The sequence below is a fragment of the Erinaceus europaeus genome, chromosome 7 (assembly GCF_950295315.1).
Source record: "Erinaceus europaeus chromosome 7, mEriEur2.1, whole genome shotgun sequence".
In the NCBI taxonomy this organism is placed as follows: domain Eukaryota; kingdom Metazoa; phylum Chordata; class Mammalia; order Eulipotyphla; family Erinaceidae; genus Erinaceus; species Erinaceus europaeus.
Window position 1 is genome coordinate 13,271,464 of NC_080168.1, and position 22,664 is coordinate 13,294,127.

At 50.1% G+C, this 22,664-nt stretch overlaps 1 protein-coding gene across 1 annotated transcript in view; it reads left to right on the top strand.

Moving 5' to 3' along the window:
* The window catches only part of EFHD1 (EF-hand domain family member D1), a 42,545-nt gene that overhangs the window by 11,616 nt on the left and 8,265 nt on the right, over positions 1-22,664 (top strand). The window contains exons 2-3 of the mRNA XM_007520367.3: positions 12,790-12,937; positions 18,742-18,876. Coding sequence (XP_007520429.1) covers positions 12,790-12,937; positions 18,742-18,876 — 283 coding nt within the window. The remainder of the gene's footprint in view (positions 1-12,789; positions 12,938-18,741; positions 18,877-22,664) is intronic.

Below are 22,664 nucleotides of genomic sequence, written 5' to 3' on the forward strand. Positions count from 1 at the left end.
AGGAATCAGCAGGCAGGGAAGACGTGGGGGGGTAGAGGTGGGGTTCTGGGGAGGTGGGGTGGAGGCAGCCTGGCAGGCCTGGCCACCTTACACACTTCAGCAGCTCTGTGGGCAACCCTTCTGCCTCCCTAGTGCCCCCCTCAGGGCTGTGCAGCACAGGCATCAGTGGAGAGGGGTCCTCGTGCCCAGCCCCCACTCCTAGGCCCTGCTTCCTCCGTTCTGGAAAGGTTGCTCAACCTCTCCACCCTCCTGCTCCCTCCCCTTTGCCAAGCAGTCCCTGAACTCATCCAAGTTCAGACAGAGCACTCTGCTTCCGGGGACTTTGAGGGCTTGGGTGGCAGCCCGAACTTGAACAGTGTTAGAGCACAGGACTGGCATGTTGAGGTCCCTGAGTGATACTCTCTTCTCCCTCTCCCTCTCTCCCTCTCTCTCTCTCTCATCATCTTTTATTATTTATTTTCCTTTGAAAGAGATACACCACAGCACCAAAGCTTCCTTCAGCGTGGTGGGAGCCACGCTGCATCCTGGCTCACATACATGACAGAGCAGTGCACTATGCAAGGGAGCTATTTCACTGGCTCACATAATCTTTAGAAAGAGAGAGAGGGGCCGGCCAGTGCCGCACCTTGTTGAGCTCACACACATGCAAGGACACAGGTTGGAGCCCCGCCTCCTCGCCTGTAGGGAGAAAGCTTCACAAGCAATGAAACAGGGCTGCTGGTGTCTCTCTTCTCTCCCTCTAATCTCCTCCTTCCCTTTCAATTTCTCTCTGGCCTGTCAAGTAAAAGAAAAAGAAAAAAGTGGCCACCAGGACCATTTGTAGTGCCAGCACCAATTCCCAGAGATAACCCTGGTGGCAATAAAAAAATAAGCAAATGGGGGACTGAGCGGTAGCGCAGCGTGTTGAGCACACATGGCAGAAAATGCAAGGACCGGCAAAAGGATCCTGGTTCGAGCCCTCAGATCCCCACCTGCAGGGGTCGCTTCGCAAGTGGTGAAGCAGGTCTGCAGGTGTCTATCTTTCTCTCCCCCACTCTGTTTTTCCCCTCCTCTCTCGATTTCTCTCTGTCCTATCCAACTGTAACAAAAGGGAAAAATATCCTCCAGGAGCAATGGATTCGTATCACGGGCACTGAGACCCAGCAATAACCCTGGAGGCCAAAAAAAAAAAAAAAAAGAAAAGATATTATTCAAAAAAATAAGCAAATGAATGAATAATAGAAAGCAAGTGAGAGAGAGAGAAAAACAAATAAAGGAAGAAAAAATAAAGAGAGAGAAAGAAATAAAAGACCTGCTCAGGAGGTAGCAGGTGAATCAAGTTAGGCCTTCAAGCAGGAGCCCTGAGTTTAGTCTCTGACATCTGAAATGCCGGTATGATGCCCTGGTTTTCACTCCCCCCCCCCCCCAGCCTTCTCTGTCTCATGAATAAATAAGTGAATCTTTAAAAGGAAACTTAAAAAGTGATCCTTGCTGGTCAGCTGATACACCTTCTTTTATCTTGGCAACAACCAGGCAAAGGAAGGCCAGGGGCCCAGAGAGTGTGATGCTCTGGACAGAGACACACAGCATGCAGGGCAGGCCCAGGGCTCTAAGCAGGGAGTCTGAGCCAGGGTTACCCTCAAGGCCACTGCCCTTACCCTCCTGGGGGACAGCCAGCCTTTAGTGCAGGGGCAGAACCCAGGGCCCTTCACAACCAAGTGTTCCACTACAGAGTGCCCCACCTCTGTTCTTCAGGAACTTGCAGGTGAATTCAGTGACCAGGGAAGGAGGTGAGGGAGCTCTGGCTCAGGAGACCCAGGAGGTGCTAGGGAAGCAGTCTGCAAGGCAGGAGTGGGAGGAGCTTTACCTAGACAAGGGGCCTCCGTGCTCTTGCTGAAGACAGCTTATGGGCCACAGGTGACATCCAGAAGGCATCTCCATTTGGGTCAAACTCAGTGCCTTATTATATTTTATTTTTACTTGAAAGTTTAAGTACTTATTTGTGACAAGCTTTTTAAAATAAATATTTTATTTACTAAGTTATGGATAGAGACAGAGAAGTTGAGGGGGGGAGGTAGAAAGGCAAAAAACGAGAGACACCTCCGTTCCTGCTTCACCACTCATGAAGCTTCCCTGCGGCAGGTGGGGACTGCAGGCTTGAACTCAGGTCCTTGTTCATGGTAACAGATACACTCAACCAGGTGCATCTGGTGCCCTATATTTTATTTTATTTTATCTTATCTTGTTTTATTATTGCATGAGAGAATGAGAGAGCCTGTGCATGCCAGAACATACCTCTGGCATATACAGTGCTGGGAATTGAACTTGGGACCTCATGAATGCTAAGTCCTGTGCTCTAGCCATTGAGCGACCTGACCTTTCACATGAAAGCTGTGTGGTCACTTCAGGGGGCCCCTCTTCTGCCTGTGACCTCTGTCCAGACTCCTTCAGCGGGTCTGCCCATTAGGGTCCTTGTGGGCAAGTGTAGCTTTGGATGGAGAAGTCACTTTTCCTGGGGGCTGGGGGCAGTGGGTTAAGTGCACATAGTACTAAGCACCAGGACCAGTGCAAGGATCTGGATTGGAGAGCCCGGCTCCCCACCTGAAGGGGGAAAGCTTTACACGTGGTGAAGCAGGTCTGCAGGTGTCTCTCTTTCTCTCTCCCTCTCTAGCTCCCTTTCCCCTCTCAACTTCTCTCTGTCTTATCAAATGGGGGGAAAATGGCTGCCAGTGATAGCCCTGGAGGCAAAAGAGAAAGGAAGAAGTTGCTCTCTTGCTCCTCCTTTTCATGGGGGGGGGTAATCTGTGTGCCCCCCAGGGGTTATTACAGTGTTAGTGCTATTTCTACACTGTCCTTACACATGGCAGACCCTGACCACCAACCCTCAATGGGCCTGCAACCTGCAAAAAACTTGGTTCTCTTCCCAGAAAAGCTTGTCAGAGGGGAGCCCCCACAGCTGGGGTACACCAACACCCCCATCTTCCTCCCTCTACTGCCAGAAAAGTGTGTGCTCCCCTCCTGGGCCCCCTGTCTTATTCTTTTTCATCCCCCCCCCCAAAAAAAAAAAGTCCATCCTGTACCCTGAGCTGAGATCTCACATTACACACTGGGAGTTACCACACACACACACACACACACACACACACACACACACACACATACACACCTGAGCCCTTAGGAACTCTCAGCGTTCCCAGAATGTCTGTGGGAGCTGGCCTGTCTGTCCCCCATTCTAGAATATTCTGGAACCTCTGGGCAAGACAGAGGTGATGGTGGCAGCTCCCTCCCTGGCCCCTTAGCTCTGCCCTAGGGGCCATTCCCCCACCCCCACTCCCAGCCATTCTGCTGGAGAGTCTTCACAGCCTTATCCAGTTCAATCTCTTTGTCCCCTGTCAGCCCTGGACAGGCCTTTGTGCTCCCCTCCCACTGTGAGGCCCAGTAGCTGGGAGCCAGATGGGGAGGGAGAGAGGGACTGAGCCAGGGCTGCTGGGCTGAGCAGCTGGATTAGGAACCAAAGGTCTGGGCTCTGCATCCTGTCCTGGGGCCTTCTCAGCCTGCTCTGTTCTGCTCTGCTCCCTGCCAGCAGTTGTAATGCACTTGTGAGACCTGATATCCCATAAATCACAGAGGAGGGAGAGGGAGGAGGGAGGCAGGGCTGGGCAGCTAGGGTAGCTGAGACCCATCCAGATAAGCACAGTTGGGGACACCCCCAGGGTGGCCTCCAGAAAGGCCACCTGTTCTGGGTGTGGTCTGGCCCAGTGTCCTTCTCTGGCTAGGAGGTGGCTGGGTGCTGGGTCTGGGGGTCTTATGGAAAGGTGGGCTCTGCTTCAGCCAGTCTGGGAAGTGGTCTTGCATTTCTAGGCAGCCCCGGAGGTGGCTGTTTTGATGCCAGAAACAATCTGGGGCTGGGGAGCTGGCTTAGTTGTAGAGCACCTGCCTCAAACGTGTGAGGCTCGGGGTTCCTTCCCTGGCACCACATGGGAACGCCCTACACAGCGCTGGGGGAGGCGGAGATAATATGCAGTGGAGTCACAGTGCTGTGGTTCTCTCCCCACTGTCTCTGCTGCTGTCTGTTGTGGTGGTGTACCTGGTTGAGTACACATGCTCCTATGAACAAGGACCCAGGTTCAAGCCTCCAGTACCCACCTGCAGGGGGGATGCTTCACAAGCATTGAAGCAAGCCTGTAGTTGTCTCTTTGTCTCTCTCCCTCCCATTCTCCTCTCACTTTTTGTCTCTATTCAATAAAGTAAAAAATAAGTAGAGATACTAAAAAAATAACTCCGTTTTTCTTAATTTACTTAATATACATTATTTTCTTATTAGATAGAGAGCAGAAATCAAGAAGGGAGGATGAGATAGAGAGGGAGAGAGATAGAGACACCTGCAGCACTGCTTCACCACCCGCAGAGTTTCCCCCTGCAGATAGGGACTGGAGACTTGAATCTGGGTCCCTGTGCATGGGAACATGTATGCTTAACTGGATGAACCACCACCCAGACCCTAAAAGGTGAAATTTCAAGTGTCTGCCACGAATCACACAGGTGCCAAAAACCTGATAAAATAAATAAATAAACAAACAAACAAATAAATAAATAAATAAATAAAAAGAAGTTTTTAAGATCAGTGCTGGGAGGTGTTCACTGGTCGAGCACACATGTTACAGTGTATCCAGGCCTTAATGTCTCTCTTCTCTTATCTCTGCCTGTCTCTCTCTCCAAGTAAATGCAGAAAATCTAGGGGGTTGGGGGGGGGTCGTTGGCGGTGTTGTGTTTGCAGAAGCCCCTGGCCTGGTTCATCCCCCTACCCCCCCCCACCCCCCGCCATAAGTCACATGCAGGACTCAGGAGCAATACTGTCACTTCTGCCTTCAGATTTAAGTTGTCGGCAGGCCCATTTCTGCCCCTGGTGCCCTCACAGAGCTGAGGGGCTCAATATGTGAGCTCAGCTCCCATCATTCTTGCCTCCCCTGCTCCTTGGAACCTGGGCCTGGATAGTCTGAACCTGTAGGCACCAGCACCTCAGATATCTCAGTCTGCACTGGGGTGAGTAATGCCTGTTTCACAGCGTGGGGCTGGGGCCCTTGTGAACCACACCAGACACAATAGACACAGGGCCTGGAGCGTGTGAGGATGAAAGACCGAGCGTGGGCCCAGCTGGAGCAGCTCTGTGGGTGTCAAGTGCCTCAGAGTGCCCTGTGCCCAGCCCTAGGGTGATGAAGGGAAGCCAAGAGGGTCTTCTGCTAGTGCTGCAGACACAGGAGGTGACAGGGGACCAACACCCAGGGACAGCCACTTTGAAGGGCAAGGAGGTGCCGCTGAGTCCGTCCCCAGGAAGGGTGAGGGCACCCCTGTGATGTGGTCATAGCACAGTTCTGCCGAGACAGAAACCGGGCCCCTGGCTCTGGCATCCGGTGGGAACACACGAAGCCTGGCCATGACCTGCCCTCCCTGCCTCTCTTGGCCCTAGAGGAGTCCCCTCCATGGCTAGTGCTGGCCTCACTTCTGCCCCAAGCTGAGAACAAGAGTGAAGTAGCAGGGAGGGAGCCTAGCAGGCAAAGCACAAGACTTGCAGACATGGGGTCCTGAGTTTAATTCCTGGCACCACATATGCCCAAGTGATGCTCTGGTTCTCTCTTTCAGCCATTAATAAAGAAACACACACACACACACACACACACACACACACACACACACACACACACACACACACACACACACTTTTGCAATGTATTGCCTCTCTGGGCCTTGTGCCTTCACAGTTTTACTGCTCTGGGCTCATCTTTTCATTCAGGTGGAGGGAGAATCAGACAGACAGATGTGGACAGACTGACAGTATGAGAACTTCCTCCAGTGCCACCATATTATTTCCCATGTGATGTCAGGGCTCAAACCAGGGGAGTGCACATGGCAGGGCCGGGGCCCAGGCACCCAAACAGTGAGATATTTCTCTGGTCCCATAGATAATTTATTGATTTTTTGATTTTTTAACCAGAGCCCTGCTCAGCTCTGGCTTATGGTGGTGCCATAAGCTACTAGGATTGAACCCGGAGTCTCTGGATCTTATGCATAAGAGTCTGTTATATAAACCTTTGAGCTAGCTCTATATCTCCCAACAAAGAAGTAAGTTTTTTTTAGTACATTTTATTTTATTTTTTACCAGAGGACTGCTCAGTTCTGGTTTATGGTGGTGTGGGGAATTGAACCTGGGACCTTGGAGTCACAGGTATGAAAGTCTCTTTGCATAATCATTATGCTATTTATCCCTGCCCAAGAAGTAAGTTTTGTGCACTGAAGAGACAGCATAATAGTTATGCAAAGGAGCTTCATGCCTAAGGCTTCAGTGTCCCAGGATCAGTTCCCCCTTACCATCATAAGCCAGAGCTGAGCAGTGCTTTGGGGTCTCTCTCTCTCCCTCCCTCTGTCTCTCTCTCTCTCATTAAATAAAATAAATAGAATAAAAAATTGAATTAGGCAGCATATATATGTATATGAAGGAAATATAAGAAAACATTTTTTTCTTCCTTCCTTCCTTCCTTACAATCATCACCATCCTCCTCCTCATCATCACCTGGGCTTCCCTCCAGGCTGACTTAATTTTTCTAGGTAGAAACAGAAAGAAAGGGAAGAGAAGGCAACACGCTACAGCACCAAAGCTTCCTCTAGCACTGTGCTGGTCTAGCTTGAAACTGAATCACTTGTATAGCAAAGCAGGTGCACAGTGTGTGTGTGTGTGTGTGTGTGTGTGTGTGTGTGTGTGTGTGTGTGTGTTCTCACGCCAGCCCGGCAGTGAGCTCTTGAGGCCAGGCAGTGATGCAACTGGTAAAATACACAAGTCAGCATGTGTGAAGACCTGCCCCTGGTCCCCACCTGCAGAGGGAAGCTTCACAAATAGTGAAGTAGTGCCACAAGCGTCTCTCTTTCTTCCTCTTTGTCTCCCCTTCTTTCTCAATTTCTTTCTGTCCCTAGCTAATAAAAGAAAGGAAAAAGGAAAAAAGAAAAAGAAAAATGGCCACCAGGAGCACTGAGATGGGCGCTGAGCCCCAGCAATAACCCTGGTGAACTTTCCCCTTGTCCAGCCTCTGCCAGCCCATCTCTTTTCCTTTCTCTTCTTTTCTTTCCTCTTCCTTTCTTTTCTTTTCTCTCCTTCCCTTTCCTTTTCTTTTTTTCTTTTCCTTTATTAACATTTGTCTTTTCATTATTCATTTATTTATTTTTTTATTATTGGGTAAAGACAGAGAGAAATTGAGAGGGGTGGGGGAGATAGAGAGGGAGAGAGACAGAGAGACACCTGCAGCCCTGCTTCACCACTTGTGAAGCTCCCCCTGCAAGTGGGGAAAACTTCAGGGGCTTGAACCCAGGTCCTTGTGTACTGTAATGTGTGCACCTAACCAGTGTGCCACCACCTGGCCCCTCCTTTTTTCTACTCTGTTTCATTATTCCTACCACGGTAGCATGTTTCCCCCCTCCTTTGTCCTTTATGCGAGAGAAACAGCGCACCTGTGCATCACACCCCACACAGAGCCCCGGGTCTCTTCCCACCACTGAGCACCCTCCCTGACCTGCCAGGTCCTTTCTGGCACTTTTTTCTTTAAAGATTTTATTTATTTATTAATGAGAAACATAGGAGGAGAGAGAAAGAGCCAGACATCACTCTGGTACATGTGCTGAACTCAGGACCTCATACTTGAGAGTCCGATGCTTTATCCACTGCGCCACCTCCTGGACCACCTGGCACTTAAAAAAAAAATTTAAACATTTAATTTTTTTTTTTAATTTGTTGCTGGATAGAGATAGACATTGAAAGGGAATGGGAAACAGAGGGGGAGGGAGACACCTGCAGCTCTGCTTCACCACTCATGAAGCTTTCCCCCTGCAGGTGGGTATGAGGGGCTTGAACCCAGGTCCTGGGGCACTATGATTCGTTACGCACTTAACTGGGTGTGCCACCACCTGGCCCCCTTAATTTCTTTTTTAAAAAAATTTATATTTATTTATTTTCCCTTTTGTTGCCCTTGTTGTTTTTTATTGTTGTTGTAGTTATTGTTGTTGTTACTGATGTAAGTCGTTGTTGGATAGGACAGAGAGAAATGGAGAGAGGAGGGGAAGACAGAGAGGGGGAGAGAAAGACAGACACCTGCAGACCTGCTTCACCGCCTGTGAAGCGACTCCCCTGCAGGTGGGGAGCCCGGATCCTTATGCCAGTCCTTGCGCTTTGCGCAGAGTGCGATTAACCGGCTGTGATACCCTGACTCCGGGTCCCCTCAATTTCTTTTCCCCAGAGCACTGCTCAGCTCTGGTTTACCATGGTGCTGGGGTTGAACCTGGGACTTTTGGTGCCTCAGGCATGAAAGGCTTTTTACATAACCATTATGCTCTATCTCCCAGCCTCTGGCAGTCTTTTTCTCAAACTAGAGAATGTTTCTCAGACTTGAGGGCCTAAAGGAAAGAGTTTCTGGGGCAGCTAGGGAGTTGACACAAGCAGTGGAGCACAAGAGTTGCAGGAATGGGGCCCTCAGTCTCATCTTGGACACCACAGAGGCCAGAGAGATGCTCTGATTCTCTCCCTCTCTCATAACAATCTAGACATCTTTAAAAGGAAGATTCCCCCAAACCCTCCTGGCTCCTCAAACAGAAGCCTAGGAGAGGAAGGAAGGGTTAACCCTGGGTCTGGGCATCTTCCCTGAGAGTGGCCCCATCATTAGGGCTCCTGCGTGCCAGGGCACTGGGCCAGCCCTGGAGAGGGTGAGCGGGGAAGCCTGTCCTTCCTGGCCCCTGTGGGCTGAGGACAGATTCCTGCCTTGTTCTCTGGCCTTTTCTTATCTCACCCATCCTTGCCCCACTTCCTCTAGTCCCCTCATCTCTTACACCCAAGCTGCCCAGCCACTCCCAAGCCTTCTCCACTTCCCTGCCTTTCTTTTCATGCTTCATTTTATGGAATGATGCTGGGGTGAGTCCACTGCTCCCAGGCCAGTTCTTTGCCCTTTTTATTCTAGCTGTATAGCCAGAGAGAAAGAGATATAGCACACCATCACACCACGACCTGTGGAGTTTCCTCTGGTGTCCTGATTGTTCCAACCCTGCTTGGTTCCATGCCTAGTAAGGTGCTAGCCTACCAGGTGAACCCTTCTTTTATATTTTATGAAAGAGGCAGTAGAGAACCATTCAGTTCTGGTACATTTCAATACTGGGGCTTGAACCTGGCGCCCTTAGGCATGCAAGTCTGAGCTTCCTCCCTGGCCCCACATGCGCCATGGATGAGGGGTGGCTGTTGTGTTAGGTGGCTCCTTCTTACAGGGAGATGCTCTGAGAAACATTTCCCAAATGCGGTTCCCAATGGGTTTCAAAAATCGCCCTCCACAGCTAGGACACCCCCCCCCCATGAGGAGGGTGTATGCTGAGGTGACTGTGAGGCCCTGGTTCCTTCAGGGACGGCTCAGACCCATGAAGGTTCTGGAAAATTCCACACCATTTACTGTTTACTGTGACCGGGACTCCATGTAACAGAGACGAATCCTACAGCCTGTGTGTGATAGCTCTGCTTACCTTGGGTCTCTCTCTGTTGGTTGGCTATTTGTGGCAGGAGATTCTTCCTTGTGTCAGCCCCAGCCCTTCTCAGCCCCTTCAAGCACAGCGCTTCCTTCTGGCCATCCTCTGGAACCCATCCCAGAATTTTTTTTTCTTTTTTGCCTCCAGGGTTATTGCTGGGGCTCCAAATCCATTGCTCCTGGAGGCTGTTTTTTCCCTTTTGTTGCCCTTGTTGTTTATCCTTGTTACTATTGTTGTTGGATAGGACAGAGAGAAATCAAGAGAGGAGGGGAAGACAGAGAGGGGGAGAGAAAGATAGACACCTGCAGACCTGCTTCACTGCTTGTGAAGCAACTCCCCTGCAGGTGGGGAGCCAGGGGCTCGAACCGGGATCCTTTTGCCGGTCCTTGTGTTTCCATATGCGCTTAACTCGCTGCGCTACCACCTGGCTCCCCACCTGGCTCCCCTAGAATATTCATTGACATCTTTTCTTTAGAAGATTTCTCGGTTTCCTTCTGATCTATCAAATACATACTAATAAACACTTGAAAAGAAGGGAAAAGTAAAAAGTAGTTCCAGCCAAGCCACCCTGGGGCGACTGTAGTGAGCTGTGGGTCACAGTTCATTTCTTTCTTTCTTTCTTTTTTTTTTTAACCAGAGCTCTGGCTTATGGTGGTATGGGAGATTGAACCTGGGACTTTGGAGCCTCAGGCATGAGAGTCTGTTTGCATAACCATTATGCTATCTACCCTCTGCCCCACAGTTCATTCCTGAGAGCTGCTTACCAGCTGGCACAGTCTTGGAGTCTGGGCAGCTGTGCCTGGAATGGGGACATTTGCTGGCCCCAAGGAACCCCTGCCTGCCTCAGGGATCCCCTGCCTGTCTTGCGGGACCCCCACCTCAGAGGATCCTGCAGGTGCACCCACACCCAGAGCACTTGCCCTTGGCTTACTCAGGGCTCAACCCAACAGGCAGGATGTGGCCTGTCCCAAGCATCCTGTGGCCACTCACCACTGGGGACACAGGGCACTGGCAGGAAGTGCCTGGCAGTGGAGGTGGCCTCTGCCAAGTGCTGGAAGGACAGAGGCCACCAGGGAGTGTAGAGAGAGGTGTATGCGGGTGGAGATGGCATGTCCGGGCTCAGGTGCCAGCAGCCCACGGTGCCCGGTTCCCACCTGCCCACGGGTTGCATTTCTTGGCTGAGGGGATGTGCTTCCCCACAAAATGGGCTTTTGTTGTAGGGTGATGGGAGCTCAGAGGCCCAGGGGGAGGGTGGGGTAGGAGGTGGCAGTGACCCAGTGGTAACACCAGACTATCTCCCCTTCCCCACCACCCCAGCTGGTTGGACTGGGAAATAAAGGAGGATGGGCCATGCTAATGCAGCCTCAAGGAACTGGGCTCCCACCTCTCAGAAGAAATGAATCTTCTGTTGGTGTATTGTGCCAAAGTAAAAGATTCTGGGGTAGGGAGGAGGGCTCAGGTCCTGGGTCATGATGGCAGAGGAGGACCTAGTGGGGGTTAAACTGTTATGTGGAAAACTGAGAAATGTTACACATGTAAAAATGATTGTATTTTATTGTCGACTATAAACCATTAATCCCCCAATAAAGGAAAAAAGAAATCAATCTTTGGAGGCCGAGTGATGGTGCACCTGGTGGAGTGTACACATTACAGTGTGCAAAGACCAGGGTTCAAGCCCCTGGTCCCCACCTATGGGGGGGAAGCTTCAAAAGCAGTAAAGCAGGGCTGCAGAAGTCTCTCTACTCCCTCCCTCTAAATTTTTATCCATCTCAATTCAAAACAAATAGATAAATAAATAAAATAAATATCTATAAAATAAATAGATAAATAAACCGGGATCCTTACACCAGTCCTTGTGCTTCGCACCACGTGCACTTAACCCACTGTGCTATCGCCCCACTCCCATATAAATAATCTTTAAAAACCACAGTGGAGACGGAGTCGGGCGGTAGTGCAGGTTGCAAAAAGTGCAAGGACCAGGCTAAGGATCTCGGTTCAAGCCCTGGGCTCCCCACCTGCAGGGGAGTCGCTTCACAGGTGGTGAAGCAGGTCTGCAGGTGTCTATCTTTCTCTCCCCCTCTCTGTCTTCCCTTCCTCTCTCCATTTCTCTCTGTCCTATCCAATGACATCAACAACAACAATAATAACTACAGTAAAACAACAAGGGCTACAAAAGGGAATAAATAAGTAAATATTAAACAAACAAAACAGGAGAGTGGTCCGTGAGATGGCATAGTGGATAAAGCATTGGACTTTTAGCATGAGGTCTTGAGTTCAATCCCTGGCAGCACATGTACCAGAGTGATATCTGGTTCTTTTTCTCTCTCCTCCTATCTTTTTCACTAATAAATACATAAAATATTTTAAAACACACACACACAGAGGAGGGGGGTTGGATGGTAGCACAGCGGGTTAAGTGCACATGGCGCAGAGCGCAAGAACCGGCATAAGGATCCCAGTTCGAGTCCCCGGCTTCCCACCTGTAGGTAGGTTGCTTCACGGGTGGTGAAGCAGGTGTGCAGCTGTCTGTCTTTCTCTCCCCGCTCTGTCTCCCTTCCTCTATGTTTCTCCTATCCAACAACAACAACAGCAATGACAACAGTAATGATTATGACAACAACCAGAGTAACAACAAAGGCAACAAAATGGGAAAATGGCCTCGAGGAGCAGTGGATTCATAGTGCAGGCACCAAGCCCCACCAGTAACCCTGGAGGCAAGAGAGAGAGAGAGAGAGAGAGAGGGAGAGAGAGGGAGAGAGAGAGAGAGAGAGAGAGAGAGAGAGAGAGGAGAATGGGCAGAGTGTAGATAGCATAATGTTTATGCAAACAAGACTTTCATGCCTGAGGCTCCGAAGTCCCAGGTTCAATCCCCCACACCACCATAAGCCAGAGCTGAGCGGTGCTCTGGTAAGTAATAATGATAATGCTACAGAGGAGGGCTGTGCTGGGAGATGGTTCACCTAGTAGAGCGCTCACTTTATCATGCTTGAGGACCTGGGTTTGAGTCCCTGGTCACCACATGGAATGGCCTGCAGGAGGCAGCTGCAGCAGCAGTGGGGCTGCATTTTTGTGTCTCCTCTGACTCACCTCCTATCTGGGAAGGGAAAGAGCAGCTCCCAGAGGTGCAGAGGAATCCTGTGGGTGCAGAACTCTGGCAGTAATCCTGACAGCTTAATAAATAAATCACAGGGCTCAGGGGTGACCGGCTGGCAGCAGAGCACTCCCCCAGCCCTGGCCCACCCTCAGCGTCCCTCTGCCCTACAGGTATGATGCCGGGCGGGATGGCTTCATCGACCTTATGGAGCTGAAACTGATGATGGAGAAGCTGGGGGCCCCCCAGACTCACCTGGGCCTGAAGAGCATGATCAGGGAGGTGGATGAGGACTTCGATGGCAAGCTGAGCTTCCGAGAGGTGCCGGGCGGGTCACAGCTGTGGCGCTGGGGGCGGGGTGGTGGCGGGGAGGGGGGGGGGGGGCCTCTGGATTCTCTAGAGTGATGCATTCATGCAGTTACCTACCACTCAGTCAGTCAGTCTTTTTTTTTTTTTTTTTTTTAAAGAAATGCCTCTTTTGTATTTATTTATTTATAAGCTAGAGAAAGATACACATACAAGGAGAGTCTAGAACACTTCTCAGCTCTGGCTTATGGTGGTGCTGGGGATGGAACCTGGGGCTTCAGAGCCTCAGGCATAAGTCGACTGTAGAGCCACTATGCTGTCTCCCCAGCTAAGATTCTCTTCTTTCTTTCTTTCTTCCTTTTAAAAATATTATTAATCTATTTGCTGATTTATGTATTTATTTATTTTGGACAGAGAAAGAAATACCAAGGGAAAGGGAAGGTAGAGAGGGAGAGAAGAGCTGTAGCACTGCTTCTCTGTTCATAAAGAGATTATTTTTCAACTCAGATTTTAATGACCAATTTAGTGTGAGAGCTCCAGTTCTAGGAGCTGAACTCAAACCTGCCAAGATTTCAATCTTTATTTTAATTTTTTAAATTTATTTATTTATAAGAAAGATAGGTGGAGAGATAGAAAGAATCAGACATCATTCTGGTACATGTGCTGCCAGGGATTGAACTCAGGACCTCATGGTTGAGAATCCAGTGCTTTATCCACTGCACCACCTCCCAGACCACTATTTTAATTTTTAGAGTTAAAATTTTAATTTAAATAATTTGCTTGATTGATGGACACAGAGAGGAGTTGAAAGGGAACAGTGAGATAGAGAGAGACCTGCAGCACTGCTTCACTGCTCATGAAGCTTCCCCCGTGTGGGGCCAGGGGCTTGAACCTGGGTCCTTGCACATGGTAACATGTGTGCTCAACCACCACGCAGTCACCTTAATTTTTAAATAGTGTATATATTTACTGAAATACATGTATATATTCTATTTTTATCTTATTTTGACATGATAGAAACTTGAACACTATTCTGGCATGTGTAGTGCTGGGGGAGGGGGTCAAACCAGGTGTCTCTGGCATGAGAGAAAGACCTGCCCTCCACTTACTGAGCTTTCCCCCCCAGCCACTGTTTTTTTTTTTTTTTTTAGATTGGTTCAATTCGGGAGTCGGGCCATAGCGCAGCGGGTTAAGTGCAGGTGGCACAAAGCACAAGGACCAGTGTAAGGATCCCAGTTTGAGCCCAGGCTCCCCACCTGCAGGGGAGTCACTTCATAGGTAGTGAAGCAGGTCTACAGGTGCCTGTCCTTCTCTCTCCCTCTCTGTCTTCCCCTCCTCTCTCCATTTCTCTCTGTCCTATCCAACAATGACATCAATAACAATAATAACTATAACAATAAAACAACAAGGACAACAAAAGGGAATAAATAAATAAATATTAGATTGGTTCAGTGTTAAAAATTGAACTCAGGATCTCACATATGTAAGTCTGGCACTCTGTACACTATACCAGCTCCTGGTGTCTTTGAAAAGTAGAGGAGAGGGGTCCAGGCAGTAGTGCAGCAGGTTAAGTGCACATGGCCCAAAGCGCAAGGGCTGGCATAAGGATCCTGGTTTGAGCCTCAGGCTCCCCACCTGCAGGGGGGTCGTATCACAGGTGGTGAAGCAGGTCTGCAGGTGTCTATCTTTCTCTCCCCCTCTCTGTTTTCCCCTCCTCTCTTGATTTTTCTCTGTCCTATCCAACAACAACAAGGGCAACAAAAATGGAAAAAAATGGCCTCCAGGAGCAATGGAGTCAGAGCGCAGGCACCAAGCCTCAGTAATAACCCTGGAGGCAAAAGAGAAGAAAAGAAAAGAGGAGAGGAGAGGGGGCATGTGGCCTCCAAACCCCAGAACTTTGCCTCTCAAATTCCAGCCCCTGGGTTTTTGAGAGATCCTTGTTACAGAATGAATACCTCCCTTTTGTTGAAACCAATACATGGTCCTGGTCTGTCACCTGTGACCCACAATCTGACACAGGCGGGGAAAGAGCCAGCCTTTCCAGCCAGAGCCCCCACTCCACCCCCCAAGATTCTCAGGCACCGGGTAGATCACATCTGAAGTTGCTTTGGCTTTTTAATTCCCTCCTCTCTTTGTGTCCCCCTCCCTCCCCGCCCCCTCTGCCCAGAGTCACAGCTGGGACACTGGCCAATTCTCCACGACACACCAGCCTTTGTGGGCTATAAATAGGAAGCCGAGTGAGGCTGGGCAGTGCAGAGGTTGGCGGCGAATAAAATTCAACAGGAATCTCTGGCACGTTTGAGGGCACTTTTGTCTTTAACTGGGGTTGGCTGTGGTGGGTTAACGTTTGCGGGGGATCTGCCTGTCACAGCTAAGCTGGCAGGGGGAGAGATCGCCCACCTAGCTGAGGTCCACTGTGGGGAAAGGGCCCCACTGAGCATATGCCTCCTGCTTCCACCCCTGTTACTCAAGTGCCCCGGTGTCCAGGGCAGAGTTGCCCTCCCATTTTTTTTCTTTTTTATTTGATAGGACAGAGAGGAATTGAGAGTGGTGGAGCTAGAGAGGGAGAGAGAAAGACAGACACCTGCAGACCTGCTTCTCTGCTTGTGAAGTGTTCCCCCTGCAGGGAGGGGCGATGGGGGGCTCCAACCCGGTCCTTGTATGTGGTGACAGATGCTTAACCAGGTGCTCCACTGCCCTAACCCCCTTGATAGACTATTTCCTCCTCCTCCTCCTCCTTTTTTTTCCCTTTTTTCCTACACTTGATCTTAACCAAAAGGCCGAGAAGCAATTTTCCCTTCTATTTACAAAAGCACTGCTCAGCTCTGTGGCAGTGCTGGGGACTGAACCTGTGGCCTCAGAACTTCAGGCATGAGAGTATTTTGCAGAACCATTATGTTGTCTCCTCTGCCAATGGGCTGGGCATTTCACTCCTCCCTCCTGGGATGGCTCAATGTTGATATGAGCAGTCTTCCCTGCTCCAGTGAGAGCTGGACCCTCACCATCCCTCCAGGCCCTTGACCTTGGTCTGACCCTGAGGCCTCAGCCCTTTCCAGAGCCCTGCTGCTCTGCCAGTGTCACTTTGCAGAGAGCTGGGTCTCTACTGCCCTCTAATGACAGACTTGGAATTGCATGTGCATGAACGGCCTGAGCAGTACTCTGGTCCTCTTCTGTTCCCTCTTAATGATTCTCTCCTAATTAATTAATCTTAAAAATTTATTCTGGAGGACCAGGAATATAGCTCAGTGGTGAGTGTACGATTTGCATGTGTGAGACCCTGGGTTTGATGCCGAAGATCCCTCCTTCCCTCCACCCCAGTTTTAACTCTGTGATAACACAACCTTAGGTCAAGCTGACTTTAAAGATTCATTCAAGTCACATTTTTGAATCTGAAGAAGAGTGGATTATTCAACAAATAATGTGGGGGATTACTGACTAACCTGTGAAAGAACACAAGGTTAATTATCAACCACACATGGTAGATCAGAATAAATTTCAGAGATTAAATATTTACATGTTTTAAAAAAAGAAGCCATAAAAGCAGTGGATGGAAACACAGATGGTTGTTTTTGTAACCTTGGGTAGGGAGAAAGACTTTTCTAAGGCTAGCACTGGTAGGAGAAAAAAAAAAAGATTGGTAGAGTTTCTGTGGAAAGTTTGAAAGTCATAAATCTCCATAAACAAAATTGAAAGTGACTGAGTAAAAGTACATGAAACTAACCAGGCTCTGCAAAGAACCCTTAGAAATCACTAAGAGGGCGGCAGGGGGTGAGGGCAGCATAATGATTCTACAAAAAGACTCTCATGCTTAAGGCTGCAAAGTCCCAGGTTCAATCCCCAGCACCGTAAGCCAGAACTGAGCAGTGCTCTAGTGGGAAAAAGAAAAGAAAAAGAATGAGGAAAAAAGAGAGAGGAAGAAAGAAATCACCAAAGAAGAGGGCCCAGGAGGTAGCTCATTTGGTAGAGTGCATACCTTATCCTGTGTGAGACTCTGGGCTTGAGCCTGGGCGCCACATGGCCGCCCAGGTACCAGGGAGATGCCCTGTGGATGATGGAGCAGTACTGGGGTGTCTTTCTACTGCACCTCACTCTCAGATAATTCTAAAACACTGGACCTGGGGGTCCTCTCAGTGCCAGCATCTCACACGTGGAGGCCCTGAGTTCACTACCCTGGACCACTTGAAGACAACAGAAACAAACACACAACAGTGGGGAAAAATATATATGGGGGCGGTGACTGGCAAGAGAGTTCCCTGGACAGTGTGCCTCCTGCCATGTCCTTAACCGCTGGCATGCTGGAGGAAACTTTGGTGCTGTGGTATCTGTCATGCCCTCCCCATCTCTCTCTCTCTCTCTCTCTCTCCCTCCCTCTCTCCCTCTCTCTCTCCCTCTTTCTATCCGAAAGAAAATACAAGTTATCCTGGAGCAGTACAGCTCTGCAATGACAAAAACAAACAATGAAACCACTAAGAAAGTTAAATGCAGACATGGAAAGTGGTTTTTCTGTGATTTTTTTTCTTAACATCAGGAATATTGGACTTGAAGTTTCATTTATTTATTTATTTTGGATGGAGACAGAGAGAAATCGAGAGGGGAGAAAGGAGATAGAGATGGAGAGAGAGACTGAGGCACCAGCTACACTGCTTCACCTCTCATGAAGCTTCCCTCCTGAACCTGGATCCTTGCACATTATAACATATACACTCTCCTGACACCACCCAACTCCTTGGTGTGTGTGTGTGTGTGTGTGTGTGTAATAGCTTCCAGAAAACAAACCAACAGGCAGATCTACTGGATTGTTTTCTTGAAGGCCTGTAAACTAGGACATGGTCATTTCTTTGCTTCTCTGGAGAAAAGTTCTGAAAATATTTTGTAGAAGGGTAGATTCCAAGGGGGTAGTTCCCAGCAGTGGAATGTCTGAAAGGGTAGAAACCATTTGTTTTCAGCAAATATTTCTCAGGTGCCTTCCAGAAAGAGTGACCAGTCTCCCTGACTCCCAACCCCCATCAGCTGGAGGAGAAGTGGGCCATTCACACAGCCCCTAAGAAAACCCGCTTGTTGTTGCTTTGACAGTGTGGGAAGGGGAGACATAGTCCACTCAGTAGTGCGCACACACACACACGCACACACACACACACACACACGCATACACACACGCACACACACGCACACACACACACATGCACACACACACGCACACACACATGTGTTGTTAAAATTCGGAAGGCTCTTGCGGGTAGCTTGGGCGGGTAACAGAGACGCGGAGACAACGGCTGGGCAGGGAAGCTGTATTTCTTTATTCAGGAACAACGATTCATAAACTAAGACAAACTAATCACCAAACAGAACTCTGCTGTCTCTTTGCGGCGGCACAAGCACTCCCTCTTACTCTGGAATTCAGGAACCCAGAAACTCTCTCCCTCTGGAACTCTGGCGGGTTTCCTTGGGGCGGGGCCAAGCGGCCCGCGAAATTAGCAGGCCTAATCTAATTCTCTTGGCGGGGGAGAACTAGAACCCAATGTAAAGCATACAACACACATGCACACACACATGCATGCGCACACACACACACGCACGCACACACGCGCACACACACGCACACACACGCATACACACACACACACACATACGCACACACACACGTGCACACACACACACACGCACGTGCGCGCACACACACGCATACACACACGCACACACACGCATACACACACGCACACACACATACACACACACACACACACACACGCCTCCTAACCCTAACCCTAACCCTAACCCTGGACCAAGCTGACCTTGACCCTGAGCATTCTTGCCCGCAGTTTCTGCTCATCTTCCACAAGGCGGCGGCTGGGGAGCTGCAGGAGGACAGCGGTCTGATGGCACTGGCCAAGCTCTCTGAGATCAACGTCGCCCTGGAGGGCGTCAAGGGTGCCAAGGACTTCTTTGAAGCCAAGGTGAGTGCTTGGGCCCCAGCTGGGGACAGAGGGGCAGAGCCTCTCTAAGGGACAGAAGTGTGTGATCTGACAGTGGGGGGCAGCCAAGTGGAGGCCTGAGTGAGATAGCTCAGGAGACAGAGTGCAGGGCTGTGTGCCCATCGTCCCAGGCCTGCTCCCCAGCACTGTGCAGACTAGGGCTGAGAGGTGCTCTGGTCTCTCTCCTTTTTTTTTTTTTTTAATTTTTTTTATATTTATTTTATTTATTTATTCCCTTTTGTTGCCCTTGTTGTTTTATTGTTGTAGCTATTATTGTTGTTGTCGTTGTTGGATAGGACAGAGAGAAATGGAGAGAGGAGGGGAAGACAGAGAGGAGAGAAAGACAGACACCTGCAGACCTGTTTCACCGCCTGTGAAGCGACTCCCCTGCAGGTGGGGAGCCGGTCCTTGTGCTTTGCGCCACCTGCGCTTAACCCACTGCACTACAGCCCGACTCCCCTCTCTCCTTTTAAATCAGAGTGTTTGTTTGGAGAAAGAGAGAGGGAAAGAGGATCATATGGCATGTGAAGGGCTGGGCATTGAATGTGAGGTCTCATGCTGGCAAGTTTTGAGCTCTTAGATAGTTCTATCTCCTGGGCCACAGTCATCTCTCTTTCTCTCATAAAAATAAGTAGAAAGAAGAAAAAGAGAGAGAGAAAGAGAAATAGCTCACTTGGATACTGCACTGCTTTGCCATGTGCTTTACCCAAGTTCAAGCCTGGCTCCCACTGACTTGAAGCAAGCTTTGGTGTCATGGTCTCTCTCTCTCTCTTTCACCAGGAGCCAGCAAGGTAGCTCAAAAGGTGACTGCCTTGCCATGCAGAGGGCTCAGGTTCAAGCCCCTGGCTAGCACATGGAAGTACCCCAGCCCCAGAGGAAGCTTTGGTGCTCTGTTTTCTCCTGTGTCTCTGTCTGAAACAGTCAAATGGTAGTAAGAACATTGTGCATGAGTGAGGCCCCAATACACCAATAAAAACCCTACGTGGAACCGCAGAGATGGCTCACTGGGCAGGGCATCTGCTTTGCCACAAGTGGGGGGCATTATGGCTCTGGAGAGAGCGCCAGTGCTGTGGTGTCTAGCTTTGTATCTGAATGAAAAAGTGTCCCAGGAGCAGTGAAACTGCACATGCGAGGGCCCAGCTCCACTTTAAAAAATCTTAAAAACAAAACAAAACAGTCCTTGCACTTTATCCTGGTTTCTGGCAGAACGGGCTTGCAGATTCAGTGCTTCCAGCCCAACTTTGGCTCCTGACCCTCTTAGATTCTTCTCTGTCTCAAACCACAGGTGGGCAGACCTGCCAGTGTATGAACAGGTGGCAGGGCCAGAATTGGAGTCCACATCCATCTGGGGCTCGGGGGAGCCTGCAGATACATCACTCACTCCCACATGGCTCCCCCGGTTGGGCACCTCCTCTTCTGGCCCTGAGTGAGAACAGGCAGGAGGATTCTCCAGACAAATGCCCTGTGGACGGAGCAGTGAATGAGGACACCTGGTTTCTGATCCTGCCCCCTCCACACCCTCGCCCTCTCACCCCTCTTCTCTGTGCCTTGGTTTCCCCATCTGTGTGGTGGGCATGGTGACAGCTTTGCCACGATGGGGTGAACGCTGAGCTGTCAGGCCTTCCCGTCTTTCCAGGAAGAGGTTGCCCAGGGATGTGGCATCCTTAGTGACACACGCCACTGGTCCAGGCCCCTGAGCAGGGCTGCTTTCTCACCCACTTCCCATCATACCCTGGGAGACAGAACCCATCCACTTCCAGCCAGTGTGCTGACTGGACCTGTCCCGGGGCTGGTGCCTGGATTCCACACCACAGCTGTGTGTGTGGGCCTTCTGGTGTAATTCCACCTGGCTCAGCCCAGCCATGGCAGTGCCAGGCTTCTCCTTGTCCACACCTGCAGGGGCAGACAAAGCTTCCGCTCTCCCCTGGACAAGCAGGGTCCCATTGAGACAGTTCCCAGCCTGGCCCACTCTGTTTGCTTAGAAAGCGAGAGGTGAGAGGGAGAGGCAGGCAGGAGAGAGGAGAGACACCACAGCACTGCCACCACTCATGACACTGCCCGCCTTGTGCTACCCTGGTGCTCCCGTGTGATGGCAGGATTTGATACTAGGTCTTGTGCATAGTGAGGTAGTCACTCTCCACGCTGAGCTATCTCCCAGCCCCGAGGCAGAAATTTCCACACAATGGCTTTGTCAGAGCAGAGTGAAACTGGAGACAACTCCCACATGGGATCCCAAATCTGCAAGCAAAGCAAGAAGTGTCCCCTGCATGAACAAAGCCCCGGTAAAACCAGGCTCTCTGAAGACACTGTACTAAGTGCTGAATACAGCCAGAACAAGTGTCTACCAGAGGATTTTTTTTCATTATCTTTATTTATTGTATGGAGACTGCCAGAAATCAAGAGGGAAGGGGGAGATAGAGAAGGAGAGAGAGACACCTGCAGCCCTGCCTCACCACTTGTGAAGCTTTTCCCCTGCAGGTGGAGACCAGGGGCTCAAACCCAGGTCCTTGCGCACTGTGACGTGTGTTCAACCAGGTGCACCACCACCCAGCCCCTCTACCAGAGGATTTATGACAGCCTCATCTAAGGGGCCTCAGTGCTTGTGTTTTCTGAACCATCTTAGAACACAAGTGCCATGTATATTTACAGCCATGGGTGGAGATGAAAAGAGCAACCAAGCGTGCTCTGTTTCAGACTCAGCTCCCTGCCCAGGCTCCGAGGTGGAAGAGGTGTTTCATCTGTGTAATTATGGGGCCTAGTGGCTAATGGGCCCCCATAAACGCTGGGGGAGTGCAGGATTCAGGGAGTCATGGGTGGAGGCAAGCGAGGAGAGGGCCATGGAAGAGCTGGCACCTAGACAGACAGCCGGCCAGAGATGAATGAGGCTTTGCCTTGTAATTAAGGTGTGGGAACTGAGAGGACACCTCCGGGCCAGGGGTGTTTGCAGGCTGCTCCCTGTCAGGTTCAGGCCCTGGGCCTCCAACCACTGCAGACCAGCTTCCTAGGTCCCATCCAGCACTAGCTGAGTGCTTGTCCCCGGCCGCTGATACACAGGGCTTAGAATAAGTGAAGACCACGGGGGGGGGGGGAGGGTGGCTCAGGGCCTGTGGTGAGGGTGATGCCAGGGCAGACTGGCCAGGCAGAAACTGGAGGCATCCTCAGATGCCCAGATGTCTGGAGCATGGATGTGAGGGTGGTGACACAGGCCTGTGTGGACAGGAGTAGTGTCCACTGATTGGCTGAGAGACCAGAGCTCTGATCCTTCCTTCCTTCCTTCCAAGACTTTTTTTTTCTAATGTTTTTATTTATATATTTTCTCTTTTGTTGCCCTTATTTTTTATTGTTATAGTTATTTTTTAAAAGATTTTATTCATTTATTAATGAGAAAGACAGGAGGAGAGAGAGAAAGAACCAGACAGCACTCTGGTACATGTGCTGCCAGAGATTGAACTCAGGACCTCATGCTTGGGAGTCCGATGCTTTATCCACTGTGCCACCTCCCGGACCACATATTGTTATAGTTATTATTGTTGTTGTTCTTGGTGTCATTGTTGTTGGATAGGACAGAGAGAAATGGAGAGAGGAGGGGAAGACAGAGAGGGGGAGAGAAAGATAGACACCTGCAGACTTGCTTCACCACCTGTGAAGCGACTCCCCTGCAGGTGGGGAGCCAGGGGCTTGAACCGGGATCCTTACGCCAGTCTTTGCGCTTCATGCCACATGTGCTTAACCTGCTGCACTACCGCCCGACTCCCCCTTCCAAAGATTTT